This window comes from Pinus tabuliformis, chromosome 5_2 (assembly GCF_031772625.1).
Source record: "Pinus tabuliformis cultivar Carrire ecotype Pingquan chromosome 5_2, CPIR1, whole genome shotgun sequence".
In the NCBI taxonomy this organism is placed as follows: Eukaryota; Viridiplantae; Streptophyta; class Pinopsida; order Pinales; family Pinaceae; genus Pinus; species Pinus tabuliformis.
In genome coordinates, this window is record NC_142306.1 from 377,378,786 (window position 1) to 377,403,599 (window position 24,814).

At 36.4% G+C, this 24,814-nt stretch overlaps 1 protein-coding gene across 1 annotated transcript; it reads right to left on the reverse strand.

The window, feature by feature from the left end:
• Positions 1 to 19,178: 19,178 nt before the first annotated feature.
• On the reverse strand, positions 19,179 to 20,346 carry LOC149159036 (WUSCHEL-related homeobox 12-like). The gene is made up of 3 exons (XM_089434166.1): positions 19,668 to 20,346; positions 19,321 to 19,532; positions 19,179 to 19,184 (listed from the first exon to the last, which is right to left on the reverse strand). Exons 1-3 carry the CDS (start codon positions 20,344 to 20,346, stop codon positions 19,179 to 19,181), a joined length of 897 nt encoding a protein of 298 aa, XP_089290292.1.
• Positions 20,347 to 24,814: the final 4,468 nt, after the last annotated feature.

The window sequence follows — 24,814 nt, forward strand, 5'->3', positions numbered from 1 at the left end:
TAACCGCGGGCGAGACTAAGAGGAATGGGATTCGAGTGAAGAATCTCTACAAGCTAGAGGTAGATGACTATGTTGCATTGAGTTTGAAATCAGAATTGGTGCAAAGCCAAGACATTGACGAGTTATGGCATAGATGGTTGGGCCAATTGCATCATCGTGCCTTGAAGATAATGCAGTAGATCTCTACCAGACATCCCAAAGGTAAACTTGAGCAAGTGGACACATGCAAAGGTTGTACCTTGGGAAAGTATGCCAAGTCTTCCTTTCATGATCAAGAGAGTTGAGCTAAGGCGATCTTAGAGCGATTTCATACTGATGTGTGTGGACCATTCTAAACAGCATCCACCGTGAAGCAAAGGTATTATGTGATTTTCATTGATGATTTTTCTTGTAAACGCTGGATCTATTTCATGCAGAAGAAGGATCAAACCTTCTCAATGTTTTGTGAGTTGAAATCTTTGGTTGAGAAAGAATCAGGGAAGAATATCAAGGCCTTGAGAAGTGAAAATAGTGGAAAGTATGTCTCTCAAGAGTTCAAGGAATTTTGTGCAGTAGAAGGAATTAAACGGGAATTGACGGCACCTCATAACCCACAGTAGAATGGGGTGGTCGAGAGGAAGAACATAATGATTGTGGGGGTAGCGCAGGTGATGCTGCATGACCAAGGCATACCACTTCATTTGTGGGCTGAGTCATGCAACACAATGGTCTATTGTGGAATAGAAACTTGCATGACATACCTAGGATGAAGACACCAGAAGAAGCTTTCTCCGAGAAGAGACCAGATGTGAGTCACTTTAGGATCTTTGGCTCATCGGTATTTTCCATGTGACCAAGGATGCCCAGAAGAAACTTGAGCTGACAGCAGAGTTGGGGATACTTGTGGGGTACACTGATACACCTCACAACTATCGGGTGTACTTGCCTACCATTCGGAGGACAGTGGTATGCAAAGATCTAAAGTTTGATGAGCAAAAGGCCATGCGAGTTTCTGTTGAGAGGGAGCTCTAACTATAGGCTGTGGAGGAACTTTTGTTTCCTAAGGAGGAGGAGCTTTAGACTAATGTGGAGCAACCACATGTAGAGGTTCTAGGAGTGGAGGCATCCACTCAAGCAGAGTCTTCCAGAGATGGGTAGAAGTGCCCAAGAGAAGCTGATAGATTGTTGTCGAATGCGAGAGAGAATGTGGGAGAACCATCTTCTCAACACAAACAGAGGAGGTCACCTGATAGGTACACTCGATATATGGTCCTTGTTGGGGAATGTATTGAGACTAAGCCATCTTACTTTGAGGAAGCAATGCAGTAGCCAATTTGGGTTGATGCTATGGTGGAAGAGTATGACTCCATAGTTTGGAACAATGTTTGGGATGTGGTTCCAAGACTGGAGAACAAATCAGTTGTGAGTTCCTATTGGATTTAAAAGGTAAAGCAAGTTGTTGATGGTAATGTGGAAAAATATAAGGCAAGATTTGTTGCCTGGGGTTTCTCACAGGTCGAGAGGATTGACTATGATGAGACTTTTTCTCCTGTCACAAGGTACTCATATATCATTTCGATGTTGGAACTATCAGCACAGATGGGTTGGAAGATCCATCAGATGGATGTGAAGACTGCATTCCTCAATGGCAAGATTGAGGAGGAGGTTTCCATAGAGCAGCTAAAAGGTTTTGAGACCTTCAATTGTGTGTCGCATGTGTGCCGACTCAAGAGAGATTTGTATGGGTTGAAGAAAGCACCTCATGCTTGGTACACCAGGATCGACAAATAATTCACCGAGTTGGGCTTCACAAAGAGTGAAGCGGATGCGAACCTATAACACATCATGGTGGAAGGTAAGCATTGATCATTGTTCTTTATGTTGATGATCTCATATTCACAGGTGATGATCAGTTGATCATGTCTTGCAAGGAGGACCTTGCAAGAGAATTCGAGATGAAAGACATGGGTCTGATGCACTACTTCCTTGGCATGGAAGTGTGGCAGAAGGATGCGGAGTTGTTTGTGTCTCAGGGCAAGTATGCCAATGAGATACTCAAGAGATTCCACATTGATAAGTGCAAGCCCACGCAGACTACTCTAGCAGGTAACTGGAGGAAGGAGGATGCTACTTCAGGAGAAGTAGTAGAAGCTACTGTGTACAGGGAGCTTATGGGTTCGCTAATGTACTTAGTGTACACACAACCAGATTTGTGCTATGTGGTGAACCAACTAAGTCAAAATATGGTTTGGCCTACAAAGCTGTTTTGGAAGGCAAGTAAGCATTTTTTGAGATACCTCAGAGGCACATCTCAGTATGGATTATGGTACAGACAGACGGAGGGAGTGAAGCTAAAGGGCTTCACTGATGCAGATTGGATGAGAATCAGATCAGAAGAGCACATCAGGAGGAATTTTCAACCTTGGGTCAGTAGGAGTTTCTTGGAACAACAGGAAATAGAGGTCAGTTGCACTAAGCTCGGTAGAGCCTGAATACATGGCTACAAGTTAGGCAGCATGTGAGGCCATCTGGATGCAAAAAATTCTAGTTGGTTTGTTTCATCAGAGGATGTATCCAACTGTGACCTATTCCGATAATCAAAGTTGTATCAAACTCTTTGATAATCCAGTATTTCATGACAGGTCCAAGCATATCGACATTTGGTATCGTCATCTCAGGGACTATGTGGCGAGGAGGATCATGTTGTTGCAGTATATTTCGACCGAGGAGCAGGATGATGACATTTTGACTAAGTCATTGTCAAAGTGTAAATTCGAGTTCCATAGAGACAGGGTCGGGGTGGCAGATAATCCCTTTCTTGTTGAGAGGGAGTATTGAAATGTGGTAAAAAGAATATTCCAATTTTAATTTGTCCTTGAATTAAAATTCGAATTTATTCTCACCAGCTACTTGGAAAATAATTAATTAATTCATCTTGAGTTAATTAGTTGGAGAAATTCAAGCTAGAAGTCTTTGTGAAGTCATGCAACAATTATTCCTCTGATTGAGGAGATTATACCTTAATTAATGAGATAAGGATGAGTTGTATTTGATTTGTAATTAGTTAGCTCAATTAACTGAGTTAAGTCCAGTTAAATTAGTTCCAAACTGTTGGAGGAACTAATTGTGAGTTCAGTCAGTTAATGCATGCATGCATGAAACTAGTGTACTCTAGATAATTAAATATTCTCTCATAAATAACTCATGCATGTCAGTTCAGACAAAGACCCAGTTGAGATTAAAGGTAGGGACAATGTACTATCAGTTGCAAGAAATTTCCTATAAGAAAATCTCTTGCATGCATAAGGAATTCATTCCTTGAGATTTGTGCAGTTTTACAGTGTGTTGGAGCAGTGTGTGAGATCAGTGTCACAAAAGGTTACAACAGGAACACCCAGGGAAATATACGCAAGGAAATAGGAGGCTTGGAAGGCAGAGGAAAGGCATATTAGATGTCTATTCTGTCTATGAGTATAAATGAGGGATTGTACGGAGAGCTGGATAGCTATGAGATCTAAAGTTGTGTGTAATCATGAGATATTTCCACTTGTATGATAATATGGATAGTGGGGTTTTAGCTGAGGCTTTCCCCAAAGTATTCTTCTATGTTTCATGTGTATTGATTCTTCTTCTCTATTATATGTGTTCTATTTGATCTTGCTCAAATCGATTAATCTTCTACAAGTTTGATTGTAGAAGTAGATTAAGTATTTTGCTTTAGTATATTGCATTATCAAGTTGATCTATAGTGAGAATTTATACACTTAGCTGAGAAGGGAACACACGAGCGAAAATGCATCACAAGATGGAAAGAAAATCAGTCAGTAATCCAAGGTGATGGTTAAACCAATATCACATCTGCAACAAGATTCATATAATTGCATACGAAGCAGTTCATACACAACTACATAAGTTAAACAACATATATTACTAAGAAACCGGAGCAGTCCAACTAGAATAACAACATATGCATGAAAATGTGTTGGCTCTTATTATATAAATAAGTGTAAGTACCAATCATACAATACATCCATGTAAACCTGCTAGCCCCAATAGTGGAATGTTACAGCCACATCTGCCTGCTCCTCCAAAGGGATGTACTAGCTCCATGCAGTGGAGAAGCCAAGGTGCATTACAACACTGTCCAAGATTTCTCCAATATAGTCTTATCAGAAGCTTGGCTTACCAAAAAGCCTATACAATGAGTTATGAGGTTCTATTTATAGCAAAGGGTGGGGTGACCCTTGACATTCCCCTTTGTGACAGTTCATCTACCCTAACGACTCTTCATCTACTCTATGACTATTACATCCCACTAGTGACACTAGAATTAAACTTGACATGATGTTACTTTACAATGCACATGTACTCATGTGAGAAAACATGGCTTGAGCAAGCCATGCAAGACATCACTAACACTTGGTCTGTTGTGATGATACCAACTCTTTGGCATACTTGTGATGGTGAAGGTGGTGAGTTGATGTCAATCTTGGTCATCCGTGATAGTATGCATTCACCTCGTGGTGACATCCTACTGAGACCAACTCTTTCCTCCCTTGCAACCGGTGCATTGGTTCGTCTCCTTCATCTAACTCGTCTCCTAACATGCGCTTGGTCTTCTTAGGTGAGGCTGAACCAGAAACACACTGGTGCATAGTTTCTGTGCTGATCTTCAAGTGTGTGCTGGTGGTCATGTACATCAAATTTCCGAAGTACATTTTCAGCTCTAGTTGGAATTTCTTCTTGTCTTTGCTTTGGTCAGTGGGCTGAATGGGTTGGATTGCATGCATGCACACAATGACATGCATGCTGCTGAATCCCTTGCATGCGATCAACAACACTTCTCACCATGTCTACTCTGTGCCAGCTGCTGTGATGGATCTTTAACTTGTACGGGTGCAGTTTCGTCTGTGAGTGCATGTTGCACCCACTGCTGTTCATGTTCCTGTTGCAACTCATTCGTCAGTCTATGCAGCTTTATGTTCTTCCTTGAGTTGTTATTTCAACACATGGAACTCTTTCTTTGTTCCATTATCTATCTTCGTGTGATCTTCATGTCGTGCCGTCACCTCATAGCCTGAGTCTCCAAAGCTACTTTCATCATCAATGGATCTGCTTGATCTTGCAACTTTATTCTATCTATGTGTTGTCAACAACCTTCCTCTTGCATTCGCTACATTTGTCATGTTCGCTGCATTCGCTGTGTTCATTGCATCCAATGCATTCGTTACATTTGTTGCATTCATTGTGTTCACTGAATTCACTGCATTCGTTCTGTTTGGAATGTTGCCTTCAGCTGCTATTCATGATGTTTCTCACTGTGATATCTTGATGTTATTGTCTACAGATAACTTGATATCTTCGTGAGTAGCCAAGCTCATAGACATTTGATTGACTACATCTGCAGGTGTTCTCTAAATGGTGTCTTTGACTCTGCCCTCTTGGAAACCATTGTACCTACACTATTGAGAGGCAGATGAACACTTGCAATACCTGGAGACATGGTAACACTCATGGCAAGAAATCTGTCAATCGAAAACCAAAATGAACTTGAAAACTGAATTTCAACATACCTGTGCGACTGATCATGAAGGTTGCGCAATTTCTCTCGGGAGGTTCGGAGACTAACTGCCAAGACTGCGAAAAACATAGTCTGGGCTGCTAGGAGACTGGCTCACTACTGGAACTGTGCAATGCACAGTCGAGTCTTGCTGCTAACTGTTGGAATTGCGCAATGCACAATCTCAACTGGCAATGGCTGCAAGGTAAGTGACTTCATTCCACAATTTTCTGGGCCAATAGTCACTGTCCCTCAGAAATGTGAAAAACAATCCTGGAGGACAATTCCTGGGCAGAAATGCACATTTTTGGAGAGGAAGATAGATCCTTCATTTCCTAGATTGTGCAATGTTGTGTTAGTGAAGGCAAAGCCTGGACCAAGGTTGGTCTGACACGCCGATGAGCAATTGAAAGAAAATATGGCAGTGGATGCATGACGCCACTTAGTGAAAGTAGAAGTGATTGATAGTGCATGCAAACATGAATGAAATATTCAGTAAATAAACCAACATGCATGTGGGTGAGGCGAGTCACTGAATCGACGACCATTCATGAAAAACAGTTTCGTGCATGCAACAGTGGTGAGATAACAATGAAAACTGACATAGTGCTAGGACAAGCTAATATAAATGTAAACTATGGAAAATGCTCAAAGAAAACAAGCAAACAGTACTCATACAAGCAAAAACACAAAAAGAGACAACGAGGCAACATAAGCCATGGAAAGTGGGCTTACCCCAAAACTGTTGACCTGAATGTGCCGACAACTCCTAGATGTGATGTGGGATGTCAGAGCTGCAAGGTTGATGTGAGGGATGAGCTCTACAACATACGGTTGATGAGTTTTGATAACATCGAGGTTGTGACGCACATGCACGAATCTAGGGAAAGCAACACTTGGTGGGAGGTTTCTAAACTGATCCTTACATGTAACCTCCAACTGCTAAAAATAGATCCCTGAAAGAATGGATGCCTTTGCATGTTGCGTTGGGAGAGGTAGCCCATGCATGCAAGTCAGTTTTACTCGGTCCTAGAGGGAATTAGTCAACTCAGCTGCACATGCAAGAGGTTATTTGACAGTTGGGAGAAAATTTGCATTTCTGGCCGAGAGCTGGGCTGGCTACCCAGGAGATTTGTGCAACTTCTGGGTAGAATAGTTGACTGCTGCCCAGATTTGCACAAGTTCTCGACTGAGTAGCCTTGCTGGGGAAAATTACTTAATTTTCTCTATGAGGATTGTCTAGTAGAATTGCACAATTCTGGAGCCTAATAGGCTTCCAAACAAGATTACACAATTTCTGGAGGGAAGGATGGTTGCCCTCCAGAATTGCGCAATTTCTTGAGGGAGTTGCTCAGCCTGCAGCTGGACCAAGTCCGGGTGAAAAACCTATGAGGGGAATGCATCGAGCTATGATCGACAGGATGCCTTTGTGCAAGAAAAACACTGAAGCTTGTGAACTTGATGAAGCAAGATAAGCTACTGTGAAAAGTTGGTAGGGAGGCTCCAAAACGAAGCTAAGGCAAAATTTTGGAGGGTGGTTGTAGTTGCTACAACAGCTTATAAAACTGCAATATAAAAAGTATCCTAATAACATCCACATCCACTTTAGTATATTTTTTTGCATGCTCGGAAGGTAAGGTAAGAAATCATCATCAAAAATAAGTTTGATGGTATTAGGAAATATAAATAAAGGATTTGATTCGTAATTATATGTGTTTTCAAATTAGAATTTTTTTAATATAAATTAAAGTTATTTTAAGTAATATATGACAGATGCAATCATGTTAAGGAACTGAGACCTTAAGTACAATGAACTTTGAATTCTTTTGCAGTTTTGATATTATTTTTGAATGTTCCTAGGTAGAACCCTTTTTTGCACACATATATTCTTCTTTCTTTCTAAGATACCACTTGTTTTTTTATACAACACTATGTCTCCCATGGTTGAGTAGGATTAATATTTAATTGGCACTATGTCTCCCATGATTGAGTAGGATTCATATATGGATTCAATGTAATCTTCAGCTTCCCAAAATCCTATGACATGGGTATTTTTATATATGTTTGATTTTATCATTTTTTTATTCACTGATCATTAAGAGCTTTTTTTTGTTTTTTTTTCAAGAATAAAAATATATTTATTATTTGATTATAATAATTTATTTTTAAGTGTACATATATTCAGTTTATTTATTTTTCAATATTTAAAATTTTGATGATATATAATCATAATCTAGTTATTATGTTATTTAACACATAAATGTTAATAATTATGTTAGATTATTTTTGAAGAATATAGTTGGTGTTTGAAAGACTTATTAAAATAATAATAGTGGAGGTGATTTGGTGACTTGACTTAAATGGCAAGGGATATGAGAGAACCCCAACACGAGCCTATGATATAAATTGGCAAGACCCAGAAAGTTGCAGAGTTTTGTTAGAGTGGTTGGGGCTAGCCAATCCTGAATACCTTGTATCTTGGTCGGGTCCACATGCACACCCCACTCATAAATAATGTACTCCATATATTGAACCTTGGTCATACCAAAAATGCATTTCTCTAAATTGTCACACAATTTGTGTTATCATAGTGTTTGGAGGACCTATCGAATATGGTGTAGGTGCTCTTCGTAACTTTGGTTGAACATCAGCATGTTGTCTAAATACACCGCAACAAATGAGTTTGTGAAGGGACAGAAGATGTCATCCATTAGCCTCGTGAAGGTTGCAGGGGCATTCATCAACCTAAAAGTCATGACCAACATTTTGAAAATGACCTCCTTGGATTTGAGGGAAGTGTTCCACACATCAGAGGGTTTGATTGCTACTTGGTCATAACCAGACTTTAAGTCAATCTTGAGGAAATATTGTGCCCCCTTGAGCCTGTCCAGAGGTGATCAATCCATTGGATTAGATACCTATTCTAGACAGTGATCCTATTCAATGCCCGATAGTCAATATAGAGCCTCCATGTTCCATCATTCTTCTATACCAACAAGATCGGGCTCTCACTAGTGATGAAATTGGCCTGTTGTGCCCTTTCTGGAATAGATCCTAAATCTGTCTCTTGGTTTAATCATTCTCTAGAACATAGCATTGGTAGATTAGTCTATTAGGAAATGACAAACTTGGGGTTAGATCAATTGAGTGCTTGACCTAATAATGTAGGGTCACCCCTGTGGGTTAAGTGAAGATGTCCCTATACTCCTCCACAACCTTTTCCATCTGTTGATGTCTTGCAAAGGAGCCATGTGTTGAGGCTGTGGATGTGGCCAAATTATTCCTCCTTCTCTGAGGGTGAATCATAAGAAATTCAAATTTTCCATTCTGGGAAATGATGTTACTATATTTTCTAGCAAAGATCAAATAAAGGGTGGTAGGTGGCGCTACCTCTTGTATCATGTACAATTTCTAGCCCAAACTAATAATAAAAAAACAAGGTTTGGATTCATATACAACATGACACTTCCATAGGTATCGTTTACCTATTAAAACATCATAGGCTTCCAGAGGTGAAACATCACACAATACCTCATGTGAAAAGGGCCTGATGCCATAAGGTAGGCAACACTCATGGTTGACATGAATATCTCGCCCTTGGTGGAGCCACCTGATGTTGTACAACTATGGGTGCGACGTTGTTGGCAACATCAATATCTTAATGACCTCGGTTGATAGTAGGTTCTTTTAGCTTCCATTGTGAACGATGAATTTCACCAGTGAACCCTTTACCCAGATTTGTGAGTGGAAGAGGTTCTCCCCCTCCTATGGATCCTTAGGTTCCACCTTTTGGGGCTTGGTGGTGGCTACCATCGCAGTGGGTTTTGAATCAATGATCTACTTTCCGTTGCCATTTTCCATCTCAGAATCAAAGTGTGGATCTGTCTCTGAGTATTTTAGCTCGAACACTAGCGCCTGCTTTGCATGACATTTTTTAGTGTTGAGAGTGGGAGTTTTATGAAACTCACACCACTTGTTCGTGTCCTTCTTCGCCTTCCCATTATTTTTGGCTTGTGGCTTGGAGGAGTTGCCTTGGGGACTATGACCAGGATTTGTCCCAAGGTAATCATTGCATGCGCTAGGATGTAGGTGGCCTATTGAAGTGGATTAGTGGGCTATTTGACTAGATTAATGATGAGCATAAGAAAATGAAGTGATAGAATTTGTATGATCCAATGATACATGTGAGTGAGTTATAGGACAAATCAAGAAGCCACATGTCAAGTAACTTGAGCACAAATTTCAATGTTCACTCCACCAGAGAGGGGAGATAATTTTAATCAACTATCCTTGCATGCAAATTTTTCATCATTGACAAACCTTTCGCATCCTTTGAGAGAAAGGATGGGAGGGACAACCAAGGAAGAAGAAGGTATTGTTTTGATTGTTGTTGGAGACACCTTGAGAGTTTATTTTCTTATAGAGATTGATAAGTTGATTTGATTAGTGTTGTAGAGGGAGAAGTACTTATGTGAATGAATCGTTAGAGGGCCATTATGTCAAGAGTGTGTAATATAGTTGCATGTCTCATTTCATAGTTGGAGGAAATTGTTAATTGAATCAATTAAGTATTATAAATATTTTTGACCTTGTGTTGTAGGAATTCCAAGACAAGCAAAAGGCTATTGGAAGCTTTGTAAATTGTTTCATGTCTTGAGATCAAAAGTGTCAAGAAAGCCATTTTGTTGGAGTTTTTTTTGAATTGGGTTTCTCCAGGGCGAATCTATGTTACTGTGTGATTTTTGATGGTGGATTTTGTGGCTATGCATTTGGTTGCTTTGCACAATTTAGATAATTCACTATATTACCTACTTTCGCTATTGTAAATTATCAAAGCACCTTATTACCTACTTTCACTATTTTACGTGTGGTCATTCTATTTTTATTACCCTGTTGTATTTATAAATATATTTATGTAGAAAATCGTCCAAAATAAGTGTTGAAAAAGACCTTTTTTTTGAGACAACAAAATATGTTTTAGCATGGTGAACTTTAGTTGACTTATGCTCTAACAAAATATTGTGTAAAATGGGAGAAATTTCATTCAAAATTTAGTTCAATTTATGGGCTTGTTAAAACTTCGAAGTTACACTCCGAAAGTTATTGTAGGGATGGTATTGGCCACACCTTAACTGATAAGTATGCTCATGCGTTGAAAACAAGGCACTTTGAGAATTCATATAGGATTTACTTTCATCAAATAGAGGTTCGTTGTAAATCTAAATGACTATGTAAAATCAAGAAGTTTGTTATTGGTAAGATTATCATTGAGCATGATGTTTGGAAATTTTTTATACATGCTAAAGTGAAAACTTATGTCATTAAATTTTTAGAGAATTCTAAATTGTGTTAATTTTTGGATGATATTGCATGGTTGCAGGCTCGAATTCATGGAAGAAACATTTCTGAGGATAAGGATATATTTTTGGACTATTATGAGCAAGATAAAGTTGCATACACTGATCTCTCCACTAAAGGGTGGTACCATGGTTCACATTTCACCAATGTGAAGCACAAATTGAGACAATTTGTTTTGAAATTGAAACCGGTTAAGGATTGTCTTGTTTTCAATTTTTACTTTAATGAGGATGAGAGGTTGAGGAGTCCTGCAAATCTAGAAAGTAGGTTAGTAGTTTATAGAAATGGATATTCTCAGGGTGTTATTGTTTCATTTTTCATATTCAAGTATATTAGTACTCCAAACAAGGCCCTTCAAGATATAAGAACTAAGAAAAGGAGGCCAGTTGCAATTTTTGTCTCTATTATGGAGCTTCAACTTGAAAAAGTTCATTGGAAGGTTGAGAAGGCATGATGGGTTGCTGAAATATATTGACACCATTTGGTTACGAGCAAATTTTCACTAAAATTGCGTGAGGTGGCTAGGAATTTCAACTTTCTCATATTGCTTTTATGTTGTATAATTTTGTAGGGTTTCTATGTTATTTGAAAATTTTGTGTCTTGTATTACACTCCAGGTACATAAGCAAGGTAGTGCTATTGGTAGAGATGTGGATCTTAGAAAATTTGAAGGCTATACAAAGCTTATTCGTGAACTGGATTTGATGTTCAATTTTGAACGACAAAGGTTGCAAACAAAGGTTGGTGGGTTATCTACACAAATGATGAAGGAGACATGATGCTTGTAGGAGATGATCCATAGTAGTAAGTATCAATGCATAGTATTCTTCTCAAGCTCTTCCAACATGTTTTTAGGTATGTTATTCCAATTCTCTGGTGCATTTTATAATTTATTCAAATTGTTTGGTTTGAAAGAAGAGATTTTTGTAGCATAGTGTGTAATATTTTTATATATACATGCGAGGAAGTTGAAAAAATGACTCATAGGGTACTCCCAAACATGAAGCTTTCAGGGCATGCTAAAGAGGAAAAAGTTGGGATAGAAACCCCTACTCGGTAGCCAGTGCATAAAGAAATTATGATGCCCAACACTTTAGTATTCGATTTATAAGTCTATCCTATTTAATTGCAGTCACTAGATTGTGAATTGGCACATAAAGTCCTTTGTATGCGTTGTCTATATATTTTCTTGTTTTGGTCTAGTTTTAATTTGAACTTGAACGTTGAAGGAATTGTTGCTCCAACAAATTTGGTTTCTATATGGACACAAACATTGAAGGTCTTATTGCTGAGTTGACGATGAGGATTATATGAGATGTTTTTGTTTTACTGGAGAACTGGAATGAGGATGTGATCCAATCCCAGTTTAAGAGATATTTTGTTAAGTGACAGACTATCGACTAGCTACAAAGACACTATCAGGTAGAAACTACCTGGCCTATGATAAATTGTTTTCATAGGTGATCTCCTTATGGAAATTAACAAAAAATTTAGTAATTTTTTTTTGTCTAAAGTATATTAGTTTTGATGGCACAAGCCAGATGTACATTTAAAGGCACAGATAATCAAGTTCATTTTGGCCTCAAAAATTAAAGTTACATGAACACAGGTCGGTGTTGGGAAAAGTAGTGCCATTAATTTTGTTCTAGACAACTGCCAACTTTTGTTGTTGAGGGATTGTGCCTCCAAAGGCATGTTTTTTAAGTAAACCATTTACTAGCTATACCTAGAATTTTTTTTCACAATGTTGGGAAGGAGATGCCTTAGATAGTCACCAAAATCGAGATTCTTACTTTTCGTATGGTGAAAATTGGTATGGTTATGCTTGACAGAAAACAAAATATGATTCTCAAATTTCAGGTGGTTTAAGTTGTTATTATGTGCGTGAAAAGGTAGGACCCAACAATTTCTCAGGTGATTTTTGTTATAATGGTTTGTTACCCGAAAGTTTTGGATATGGTGAGGATTATCAAATTTCAGTTGGGTCACAAGGACCTCCAAAAGTTTCTCCAATGCTGAATGAATTATCACTTCATAGATATTCCACTGGCAATGGACACTTTCAACGATTTAATAGCTCACATGAAACTGTTGCTTATGATTTAAGAGAGTTGAATAGCATTTTGTTTACTAATTTTTATCTTCAATGATTTTTTATATGTCACGATGCCTCTCGAATTCATGCCTTATGGTGTTTCCTTTGCAACATTTGGTGCAATTTCTAGTGTAAGTTTATTGTAAGTATTAAGATTTTATGTGCTTATTAGTTAAATTTAAATATGGCTACAAAATCATTATATTACACCACTACATCTCCCCCGGTGATTTTTTTCTTTTTTATTCCATTTAAAAACTGTTATAAATTAAATTAAAATAAAATATTTAAAAAATTTTGACATACAATATTTCTTACATTATGCATAACTCCTACACATCTCCCTTATACTGGGATGTAGAGCACCTCTCAACTCAATTAATTTTATGATATTTTAATATTTAAATTTGTATTGATATTTTACAAACAACTTTGTGAGGCCAGCTTATTTTCAAAAAGAACCATTGGGATTGTGTGAAGCTTGGTTAGGATTAGACACCCTTTGTGATAGTTTGATTCCCCAAAGGTAGCTCCCATCCTCAACCCCTTCCCATGATTCTTTGAATATAACACCTGGTGGGGACTAAACTACACATAATCTAACTTGTCTATGTAAGAGTCTGAATTGCTTATGGTATTAATCACACTTGTAAATTTACATAGAATAACTCCACTATATAATAATAGAGGATGCCTAGTTAAAGATAACGATGACAACTACGTAGATACAAATCCCTACATGAGCTTACAACTCACTATAGCTAGCTCATCAGGAAAATAAGTGTTGGAAGAGACCAAGTTTAACACCCAACCTTATGTGAAATGTAGGGAGTAAACATAAAAAAAAGGTTTAGCTCCCTCTAGATGAAGTACCCAAGAACAAACTTGCATAAGAAACAAAAAGAGAAGAAACACATATGAAAGAAATTAAAGATCCCTTTATAGAAGAGAGAAAGATATGAATTCTCAGATAACAATGGAAACTATAGATCCCACAATGATCCATTGAATGACAAGAGTAAATGCTTTCCCCGATAATGAAATACAAAAAATTGATGTACTAAAAAAGTAAATATGAGAGTGATGAAATAATGAGGTTGGTTGATCTCTGAAGTAGAAATGTTGCAGAGGAACAAGGGTGACAAACACTATCAACATCCCCAAAAATGCTTCATAGAAAATAGGTGTTGGTAAGGAACCAACACAAAGGCTTCAAAGAGAAGCAACAAAATCAAATAAAAAATTTAAAAAATTGGCTTGTAATTATGAAAAACTCAACCTAAACATGGCATGAAAACAATCATGAAGATGTGTAGACATCATCACCATAAAAATAGGAAAATAAAGCAATGTAGTCAACACAATGACAACAAAAATACTTATCATCATCAAATGCCCCCCACCGTGAAACACAACTACAGGAGGAGTGAGAATAAATCATTTATGTCATCATCGTATTTCCTTCCTAGAACAGAATTGGGGGAGCAAAAACAATAAAGAACTAATAAGAGGAACTCTATATGATTGCACAACCAATGAGACGCAATAGTATGGATTTCATAATCATCTATTCAAATTATTCAATTACCATCAATCAATACAACGACAATTGGTCATGGTGATCAACGCTCTTCAATGGTTCATGTTGGCATGCCTCTTGCACAATGATCTAAACGTAGGGCTACTACGTGACTGAGGATGTTGATTCTTGGGTGATTTCCTCTTATCCTTATGAGGGCATTGATATAGCTCATGCTTTTGTTATGTAGACTCAACACTAGGTGTAGCAACATTTTCAGGTAGAATGACATTAGTATCCATGTCATCAGTTTGTTCATCACAATCATCAAGGACATGTTCATCCAATGCCTTAGTTTGAATTCCTTCGACGATGAATGAAACCTCTCTAGTCTCAAAAGAGTTGGATGTAGGTAATGAGGGGAAATCATGATCATATCCAAGACCTACCCTTGATGTCTACACTACATGATTAATAGGAACATCAATACCCTATTCATTCTTATTGATACCACCACTAGTATATCCAATATTTCTTAGGAATTGAGACCTAATACTAGTGGTGTATTTTTCAAATCTAGGTGAAACTAAAGAATCACTTCACATCAACAGGTGAGTTTATCAAATCAACAATAAAATTCTCCTTCTATTATGTTGAAGGAGAATAACTTCCAATCCCAGGTCCTGCTTGCACTCATGCAAGTCATGACCTCATATTTCTTAATCAATTGTTCTAACAAGGCATCATAATCATTTTTTGGAGTTCGATATTGATCTAGCAATCTATTTTCCTTTGCTTGAAGATGGTTTTCTTCTTCACAAAGAAGTTCCTTTTAGGCTTTTAGTAGAAAACCTCCATAAATTTGTGGCTATTTTTCTTGTCTAGCATACAAATTTTCTTCTTCAAATTGCATTTTCTAAGCTAGACAAGGGCTTAACATCCTCCTTCAAATCATGAGGGAGTTTAATCTTTTCCTAAATCTGAAATGCAATATTCTTGAAATACTTTCCCATGATTGACTCTAGATTGTAACCTTCCCAATTTTCTTGATGACAATGCTCATAAAAGTGATTCCTAAGTTTTTGCATTTTGTTTTTGCATGATAAAAACTGTGGAATGTAAATGAAGAACCTCATTGTGAACTTGTTGGCTTTCTTTTTTCTCACCAAGTTCCTGTACTCTTTTACTCATCCTAATAACATTAGGTTAGCAAATAACCTCAAAAGGACTAACAACCAATTGACACCTGATTAAAGATACCCAATCAATCTCAAGTAAAAAATTAAACAATATTCCCTTCAACAAAATGAAATAAAATAATGGTCCTATTATTATATCAACTCAAAATGAGATTTGTGTCTAGTCACTACCCAATCAATACACTATTGATGATAGTTGCAGAAAACATCTTTTCCCTTATATGTAGAATTTATTAGTAATTTTATTACCACATACAAAATACAAAAGTATCATATTTTCTTTGGCAAACTCTACTTCAAAATTCCACATCCTTTATCAATAATAATGTTAAGAGAACTTGGTCTCATACCATGTAAGAGTATCAATTACTCATGATAATAATAAACTTGTTAAAATACATAGAATACCTCTATTATATAACAATGGAAGAGACCCAATGTTAGTTAAAAATAACTATAACAACTAGACATTACAAATCATTAAATAAGCTTACAACTTACTATAGCTAGCCTATAAAAAAAATTAATGGAAAAAAAAAATTTCTAACAATATACACCTCATAAGTAAACAATGTTACAAATATTAGATCAATATTTTAGATTTTTTGAATTTTATACTTAACACAAGTTTAATTGAAAATATAATATTTTATTTAAAATAACTATCCTATAAAATATGTTTTTCTATTTAAGCATTAACTTGCTACATTAAAAACTCATAACCATTATTAAATCACACAGGTAAACAATGAATTTATAATTTAAAATAAGAGTTATCTTTAATAAGATTTTTTGGAAGCTTTTCAGATGGGTTTTTCCTGTTTAATTTCTCTAAAATCCTGCATGAATTTATTGAAATCACAAGTTTGATGGGTATCCCCTGCACATGAGGATTTCTCACAGTGTTAAAGAACAAAAAACAAGTTTAAATAACATAAATCAAAATTTTACCACAAATTAAAGTCCAAAAACTCTAAAAAAAAAACTCATACTACTCTTGGAAAGCATATATATCACCTTTCTCATACTCTTGGAAAGCATATATATCACCTTTCTCATATATTATGATTGGTTAATTGAATTCATGGTTTAAAACACTATTGTCAGGAAGCATATATGTCACTAGGAACGCTTCATGTCATTAGAGGATTTCAAAGAAGCCATATCTTCAACGGATCAAGCAAACAATCACCAAAGTAAGTCGTTAAATTGCAGGAATACCTTGAAATTAATCTAATTGAACATGGAGAACCCAAGGGAAAAACTAAGGTGGTCACTACATAATCTGCATTCGTTGGTGAAACCATTGTGGTTTTTCAATGGGCTAGGAAAAGCTAATTATTTAACTTTTATTATGGTAGTGAAGCAACATGCTCGACTGCTTAGATAACAGCTGCCGGTCATTGCATTTACAGTCATGTTGAGTGCAGATTAATAATGTCTTGTGCGACTAGGGCGATGGAAGTGGCACAAAGCTGTGATTGTCGTCCAAATCTTTAGTCATACTTGGCGGCCAAGGCAATTTGCATGAACATTAAGGATCTGCATTATGCTTATACCAGTGCCTCAAATCGGCCAAATCAGGTGCTAGTCAACAATTCCGAGGGAACTGATGTTAAACAAATTCAAAATCTTATAGTTAAGGCATAAATTTTGGACGCCCTTGGTTGACATTTTCTAACTACTTATGAGTTGAACATTTCGTTCCGGAACATGTATGCTGGTTAATAGAACATTTGCAATATCTTCCCTTTTAGGATTGTGATTGAAATTTTGATTTCTTATGGCCTAACGTGATTCAAAATGATTAAACAGCTCTACGAGAAGGTTTGCAACTACGGAAAGCCTAATAGGTATACTCTCCGGATTGGACATTTTTTTTTTAATTGATTTTGAGCACTTGAAGCTCCTAGATCATGTGTCTTCATGATTAATAAACACAACATTTCTCATGCGACGTGGTGTAGACCGACCTGTCATGAGAACTCAGTGAAAGAAACTATGATCAACAGGTCAAAAATTAGTGTTATGTGAATAATTGTTTTTGCAGTTTGAAATACTTCATCTTCATGTAAAAAAAAAAAAAATTCTATGACTCTACTCTCCCAGTAGAGTATACTCTTCAAGAGTCCATAGCGTATGCGTGTGCGATTTTGATTTTGCAATCTCGTAGAATACTGGAAACGACAAGCACGTTACATACATTGCATCCCTTCGAAATAATGGGAGGGAGGTTGTCTCTCGAGGCTCTTGTTTTAAAATATATTTACAACTTCAATAAGAATTAAAATTCAGTAGGTTATGCACATGCAGTTGGACTCCAAGCCAGCCTCACGGCATCATAAACGGGGAGAGGGCCGAAAAGAGTGTAAAAGAAAAGTGAAGTGAAGACTTTCAGTAGGCCCTACGCTCTCAAGCTTCCAAGACCAGTATCAACAGTGAAAGGAAGAATTAGAGTAAGCACTAGGGCATCCTAAAGACAACTCTCAAAGTGACATTGGACGCTAACATTTTCAGGAGTAGGTTAGATTATGACAATGACCGCACTTCATAGATTGTTGATAGAACTTTTTTTTTTCTCAGAAGAAAAAAAATGGAACCTTCGTTCATAAAGTTTTACAATGCCATGGTATTTTAATTCCCTATAATTGTTCAATAAGAAATATCGTGTTAACCAAAAGCTAGATGTGGCTAGAGTAATAGAGAGGATACAAATTCTGTTACACTTCCAGAAACACAAAACTAGACCAGAGAAGAATGCACAGCGACAATGAAAGATAATATGGTTCAAAAAACCAGACTATGGGAAAAGCCTGATCCCAGCAAAGGGAACAATCCCCCGAATATATATAGTTATCTTTGGGACAAAAAGGCAAACGAGGAAAAAATCAGAGAAAAAAGAAAAAAAAAGAACCTCCAAACTAGATCGATCAGAAAATATTCCTGTGACTGCCCCAGCCATCAACTTCCATATTAAAGACCATATAGCCAGAGGAGCTAGAAAAAGATCTAGTTTACAAAAAGCATCGGCCACAGAATTTTGTTTCCTGTAAAAATGCTGGAAGGAGAAAGCTGAGAAGGATGCCAGAAAGTCCTCAAAACCTCAAAACTAATGCATTAAATTTGGAATTAACTAATTGACTGCATCCTGAGACTTATTTCTACTAATGAATTTTGTATGTACATTTGCATATCTCACACTAACATGTGGGCCATTTTGTAATACACTTGCCATTTTCTAATAACAAAAAGTGTAGTTGAATAACAGGGAAGTACTGAAAGCGCGCACTCAACAATTCTATAATCTTGAACCTGCCGTGCACTGCAACAAACTCATGAAAAACAAAGGTGCAACATATCAAGTCTCGAGCTATAGCAGCTAAGCCAAGATAGAATAGGGCTACCGAAGAACTAGGAGCAACAGTCTGTTATTGGGACTAGTCCGAAACCATTGATAAAGAGACTTATTCATATCTGCAAAAATAGAAAGCAAACCCGCACACACGAAAAGTGAGATTCAACCCTTTTTTTACAATCAATGTTTTCAGATATAATTGACCTTATGCTGATACTGCATATAGAAAGAGGAGGAGAATTATATATAACATACCAAGAAATACGTAGCTCCAGCGTCCAGGCTTGCGAATCCAAATTCATTAACTAGAACAGACTCGCCAGAGGAATGGAAAAGAAACGCATCAGCCCCGAAGAAATCCCTTAAATTTACAGGCCCTGAGGGAACTGAAGTTGGGACGTCATTGATGAATACCCTTATTGATGGGTTAGGATTAATGACGGAGCCATCTTGTACGCCTCCCATTCCTGCACACCAAGATTAATATCAGACATGGCCAAGAAAACTTATTGAAATTCACGACAATTCCTGGGTGTACATGAACGTTTGCAGCTTCATGTCAAGGCAGGAAAATAATTTTGATCCTGTGGTGATACACGTACCTTCATTCAATATGCTTTGACTTCCTGCTGCTGCAGCACCTATTGCTTGCATGTCATAACTCATTCGACGCAGATCGTTATGAGGCCCCGCAGAGGAATCAATCGGGGCAGCAGAAGAGAAGCAATATTGATCTCCAATGTGAGTGAGCATGGCACTGGGTGGACAATTAGAAGGGTTCGGCAAAGTTTCATACGGAACAGATGCTGATGTACGCAGATTATAATGATTGCCTGCAGATGAATAAACCGGCGCAACAGAAGAGAAGCAATATTGATCTCCAATGGGTGGACTACTAGACGGAGCAGATGATATTTTACTCATTTCTTCGTACACGGCCGGGATATCATAATGATTGCCGGCAAATGAAGAAACTGGCACTGGAGAAGGAGAGCAATATTGATTTCCAATGTTCCTTTGCATGGAATTGGGTGGACAGTTAGAAATTTCTGTGGCAGTTTTAGATTGCACAGATGTTGATGTTGATGTAGATGAAGTCGAAGATAGCGTCCCAGATTGGGTCCTAGATTTTGATCTTTGTGCAGCCGGCAGTCGTGGCTTTCTCTTTGATCGGGATTTTCTGTTCTGGAACCAGTAATACACATTAGCGTCTCCAACTTGCCCGAACACCTCTAGCTGAGCTCTGATTCTTTTTATTTCTTCTCTCGGAGGGCTCACCATTCCAGATTGGAAAATAGCTTCCAAGATCCGGATCTGCTCTGGTTTTGGATTCCATCTGGTCCTCCCTTTCGGCTGGTTCGTCTCCCCCTCCAACCCATAATTATGTGTTGTTTCATCTGTTGCATGTAAAATATATTAGTCGAAACAATTGTCAAAACTCTATTCCGATAAATGCACGACAATTGCGTTTGACATGGCCAAAATATGTTTAAAAAATAGTTAAAACAAATTCATAACCTACAGAGGTAGAAACATTTAAATTTTTCAAATGAATGATGTTTATTATATTAACCATTGTCTTAGAAGGGAGATTAAAGATGTTTTGGGATGTCAGAATCTGAGATTAATGACGTTTTTTATATGTAATTTTGATGATAATTAAAAAGGCTGTTAATGAGGTGAAATTTCACTAGTACAATTGGTTGAGGATGGTTTTTGTCAACAAGACTATCCAAGATCAAATATCAATTAGAGTGGTTGTTTCTTGTGGTAACGGGAGGAGACAAAATGAGGAGACAAAATAAACACGAAGAAGAAATCAAACTCCTCAAGAGGTTGAGGAATTGAGAGCTCTGGTCAATAATTTGCTCATAAATTTAGTAAGTTCCAGTAGCTCTAATTCCAAATGTTAAGACTTGAATCATCAGTGGATCTACTGAAATATGTTATAATCAAAGATTATATCGAGAAGTAGGTTATACATAATACACAAGTTTTGTTTAATCTTAGAGCTCTATTGGAAAATATTCACTTCCAAAACCCTGTATATGTTTTACTATTCATTGTATTCTTTTTATGAGGATAGGAATTAGTAGATAACACTGAAGACAAAAGAAAATCGTAACGTAATTTTCAATATATAATTATGATCAAGACATAAATTTTACAATTAATACAAATATTATCAATAAAAAGACAAGGAAAATAAATATATTAAAACTAGAAAATTCAATAATCTTTTACCTGAACATGAGTATTGAAATGACTCAGTAGATGCAAACCGGAATGTATATATGTGAAAATTTGACCTGTGATTATAAATTGAGTTTCAAGGAAGTTGTGCAATGATCTTTCTTTAGTCATTGGAACTTTTTTTTTTTAATTTTCATAATGAAGGAAAACGTTCAATACCCTTGGGTAAAAGGTTTTCGAATTACCATGAAAGCTGTTAGAACGATCATAATGTCCTGAACTTTCAGAAAAGAAATTGTGTATGAGACTGCGTGTAAATATGAGCGGAACCGCATTACATCTTAATGAAGTAGCAGCCTATCTACCTGGCAACTACGCAAACTAGATTAAGTTTAGACTTTCATTGGTGGGAATATTTCTTACCTAGTTCAAAATATGGCAACCTCATCGCTGAAGAATCGGATGTTTCTGCCAATTGATTGCTTGACGAGGTCGACGAATTGGATTTTATGAACATACTGGTCCAATGCCTCTTCGCATTCATGTTGTAAGATTGGAGGGAGGTTCTCTCTAAAACTTTTTTCCAGTGGGACTTTAAACCCGCTCTTTTACTGCAACGGATTCACTAGAGCAACTAATGAAACTGAAACTGCTTGTGCAAACACCAATGCCACTTATAAAGCACCTACACGCAGACCTCGAACGGAATATATCGAAATGAGATGAGCATAGCTGGATAAAAGCAGGCAAATGGTGGGATATGTTTCCACATTGGAGTTAGTTACACCAAGGATTTACTTATGGACTTCCAAATGTTCGAAAGTCAATTTACGATAAAATGGAACCGTTAAAATCAAATTACAAGAAGCTCGCGAGTTGCCTTGGGAGTGCTAGAATCCTAATTACTTTATTATAAATTTCATGTAATATAAAATGGTAGACCCCGGAGCTTATATAAGAGGCCATATTTATTGTATACGCGGCACATCATATCCAGGTCTATAACATAAAAGCCGGATTGCCTTTGACTCTTCTTAGTTGGCTTCCACGTATGACAGCTTGCATGCACTTTTACGAGAATAAAAAATTAAAGCCCCTACATGGATATGGATGCAGATATTTTGAAATTTTGAAAGATTCATGATTTTCAAATTTTATGGGCTCAGTATTTAATATTTTTAAATATGCTCTTTATTTGAAAATATATATAATCAAATAAAAAGTATAGTTTTAAAGGTTGTATGTAAATTGTGCTACGTGAAGTTGATGTCAATGTTATATCATTTGGTTTCATATTCTAATTTATATGTGTTTTTGTAATTTAATTAATTTGAACGTTCGGATATCTAAAAGGAATAGAAAAAGTGGGTAAATGGTACACTTTTAAATAACCTTTCACTTAGTAGCAGCGGTGGAAATGATTCCTGGTGAGGTCAATAGGTGACCCACGTCGTTGTTGAATTTTATAATAATAATAAGAGTCTAGTTAGAGGAGATTCAAAAATGGAACTTATAAAACTTTAATACTCAGCAATCTAAAGTAATACATATTATATTTCCCTTATTTTATAAATGAGTTTGTTCTTCTTCATTGAAGTACTGATATGAGTAGGACTAATATCACTATATACTTATGAGTAGGACTAATATCACTATATACTTATGTACAAGAATTACTTATGGATGACAAGAGGCTCGTTAGAATTGCAACTACTTGTAGGTAAGGAGAGATGCCATAAACAGGTCAAGTCTTAGCTAAATTAGTGTGAAATGAAGAATAATTTTGTAAATTTTTCATAATATAAAAAATATTTTTACATATGAATTTAGAGAGAATATTGAATAATACCGAAAACACCATAGGACAAAATAATTTGTCATCTTTGTGGCACTAAGAGAGAGGAAAATAGCATTCTGTTAAAGTCCCTAGAGTATACCCAAATTAGATACAATCCTCTCTAAAATTGCAAATCATCATATTTATAGTGATCTAGAACACTTATCTCAATGGTTTTTAATCACATAAACAAAAATCTAAAGAAATACAAGTAATCTCTTAACTTTCCTAAGGACTATATACCAATTATGGTATCAATAGATGTTAATCATCATCATCATATCATTTGATCACATATCATCATTTACATACTTGGACATAGATCATAATAATATTTTTGTGAATTACCTTTCTCTTTAATATACCTATGCATTTTTCATGATTCATGGAATGCAAATTAAAGAAATATTGAACTTGACCTATTGAAAATACACTTGCAAAGCAAAAAAAATATATGAAAAAATGAAAACAAAAACCTAATAACTTAACTCTTCACTTTTCTAATGAAATCTTAATAAAAGGTACATAGCAGCCATCACAATTATTGGCTTAAGAAAGTAAAAGACAACTACTCATTAATTTATTTAATACGTCTCCCCTACCTGTATTAATAGAGATTTCTTTAGTTTATTTAATATCATTAAATTAATTTATGGAATGTGCTCTCATGCATAGATTGATCCTTCAACCATATTAATTCTTACAAATTTAGATAGAGTGTTTCCACTTATGATTATGAACAAAAATATAATATGCAGGTCATTGTAAAAATTAGCACATAATTAAGCATATAAATTAGTAATAAAAAAATATAATCATTTAAAAATTACATTTAACTCTAAGTTGTTGCCCATAAAGTAATATATCGACAATTTTTTAAGTATGCACCATGGATGCCAACTCTATATAATTGTTGGAAAAAAAATTACCCTCTCGCAAGGAGGCCCAACAAAACAAGAATAAGAAGAAAAAGAAATAACAAAAACAAAAAACAAAAAACAAAAAACGACAAATGAAACTAACAATAAATTAAACTAGCAAATTACATTACACACGAATTGTTGCAAATGAAAAAAACTACTAGAAATACTAGACATTAGAATATGGATTCCTCATTTCATTAACAGAAGAAATAATTTACATAACATGAATCCCTCCTTGCCATGACAATAGGGAGGTTGCGTTTCCTTCCAAGCTCTTCTCATGCAACCCAAAAACCCTACAAAATAATCCAGCAAAGAGAAAAACTCAAAATCCCATCCCACGCATCACCAAAACCACTAAACCTAAGTTTTTTCATGAAACTAGAGGGGAATATTTTAATATTTCAATGAAAATATATCAATTTTTTTTCCCTTCGTTAAAAATTCACATTACATGACCTTTAAATTCATTTTGTTTCATTTACATTTACATATCATTTTACATTCAACCCTCTAATTAACCCAAATTCACCCTTATGTAGCATAAATCACACTTGGGCTCTAGCAGGCCCTTAGCACAAATCGATGGCTTGTCCCAAGCCAAGTGCAATCTGACATCCACACTTGCTTGCACTATTACTGCACAATTGTAATCCACCTCGAAATGCTAAACTATAGGTTGCATATTAACCTCTACTCTACTCTTTGATCCCTCTTCTTCTTTCTATGGGAGCCCCAGTATCTTGCTGGTAGGACCCCATCTCTACTCTTCTCCCATCGACATCCTATCTTTTAC

Bases quoted from the DNA above. Each gene is read 5' to 3' on its own strand.
- LOC149159036 (XM_089434166.1), bottom strand. From the start codon at position 20,346: ATGGTGAGCCCTCCGAGAGAAGAAATAAAAAGAATCAGAGCTCAGCTA. The intron at 19,533-19,667 runs GTACGTGTATCA...CTTGGTGTGCAG, and splicing joins TCAAAGCATATTGAATGAAG to GAATGGGAGGCGTACAAGAT.